This window comes from Priapulus caudatus, unplaced genomic scaffold (assembly GCF_000485595.1).
Source record: "Priapulus caudatus unplaced genomic scaffold, Priapulus_caudatus-5.0.1 Scaffold1561, whole genome shotgun sequence".
NCBI classification, from domain to species: domain Eukaryota; kingdom Metazoa; phylum Priapulida; class Priapulimorpha; order Priapulimorphida; family Priapulidae; genus Priapulus; species Priapulus caudatus.
This window is the reverse complement of record NW_014578622.1, coordinates 65,210-65,928: the sequence shown is the minus strand read 5'-3', so window position 1 is coordinate 65,928 and position 719 is coordinate 65,210. Positions and strand designations below refer to the sequence as shown.

At 43.7% G+C, this 719-nt stretch overlaps 1 protein-coding gene across 1 annotated transcript in view; it reads left to right on the top strand.

The window, feature by feature from the left end:
* The first annotated feature begins 226 nt into the window (after positions 1–226).
* The window catches only part of LOC106817008 (sodium- and chloride-dependent glycine transporter 1-like), a 10,454-nt gene continuing 9,961 nt past the window's right edge, over positions 227–719 (top strand). The window contains exon 1 of the mRNA XM_014821653.1: positions 227–499. Coding sequence (XP_014677139.1) covers positions 464–499 — 36 coding nt within the window. The 5' untranslated portion in view covers positions 227–463. The remainder of the gene's footprint in view (positions 500–719) is intronic.

Below are 719 nucleotides of genomic sequence, written 5' to 3'. Positions count from 1 at the left end.
TTTCTAATTGTCTAGTCTATATTATTACATTCCTGATATCAACATAACGGCCTATGTGAATATAGAGGCGATACCTGCGCGTAGATCAGTGATATATACCTGTCTTCCTAGTAACGCGTACGGCTCATCTGTAATTACCTGGGAACTATAATCACACCGGTTTCTTTCACGCATACCGGTTTCTAACGCGGTCAGGTGCGAATTGCGATATCAGGTCGAATCTGAGAGCAATCGACGCGTCCAGCGAATAAGGACCACGGACACGGGACCTGGCACAGTGCTTGAAAGCCTCAAGGTCTCCAGGTCTACAGGGCTCTGGCATCGATATTATAGCAGATTTTAGCCGACCTACGTATTCACGATTATTTTTTCTTCCTTATACCGGCACAGAATATTTAGTCGCGCGGCAGTACGGCGCTGTCCTTTATCGTTCTTCACGACAAGAGGCGCCATCTAGTGTGCGATGGACAATCCGGCATTATACCGCGAGCAGGGCCACGTGAGTTATATAATTATCAGGAGTAATTAATATTCGCAAATTGTCGTGTCACATTTTGTTGTGTGACACATTGTTGTGTGACACCAATGTTGTGTGACACATTATTGTGTGACACCAATGTTGTGTGACACATTGTTGTGTGACACAAATGTTGTGTGGCGTGACACATTTGTGTCACACATTTGTGATTATTTACTCTTTGTTATATATAGAATAGCAA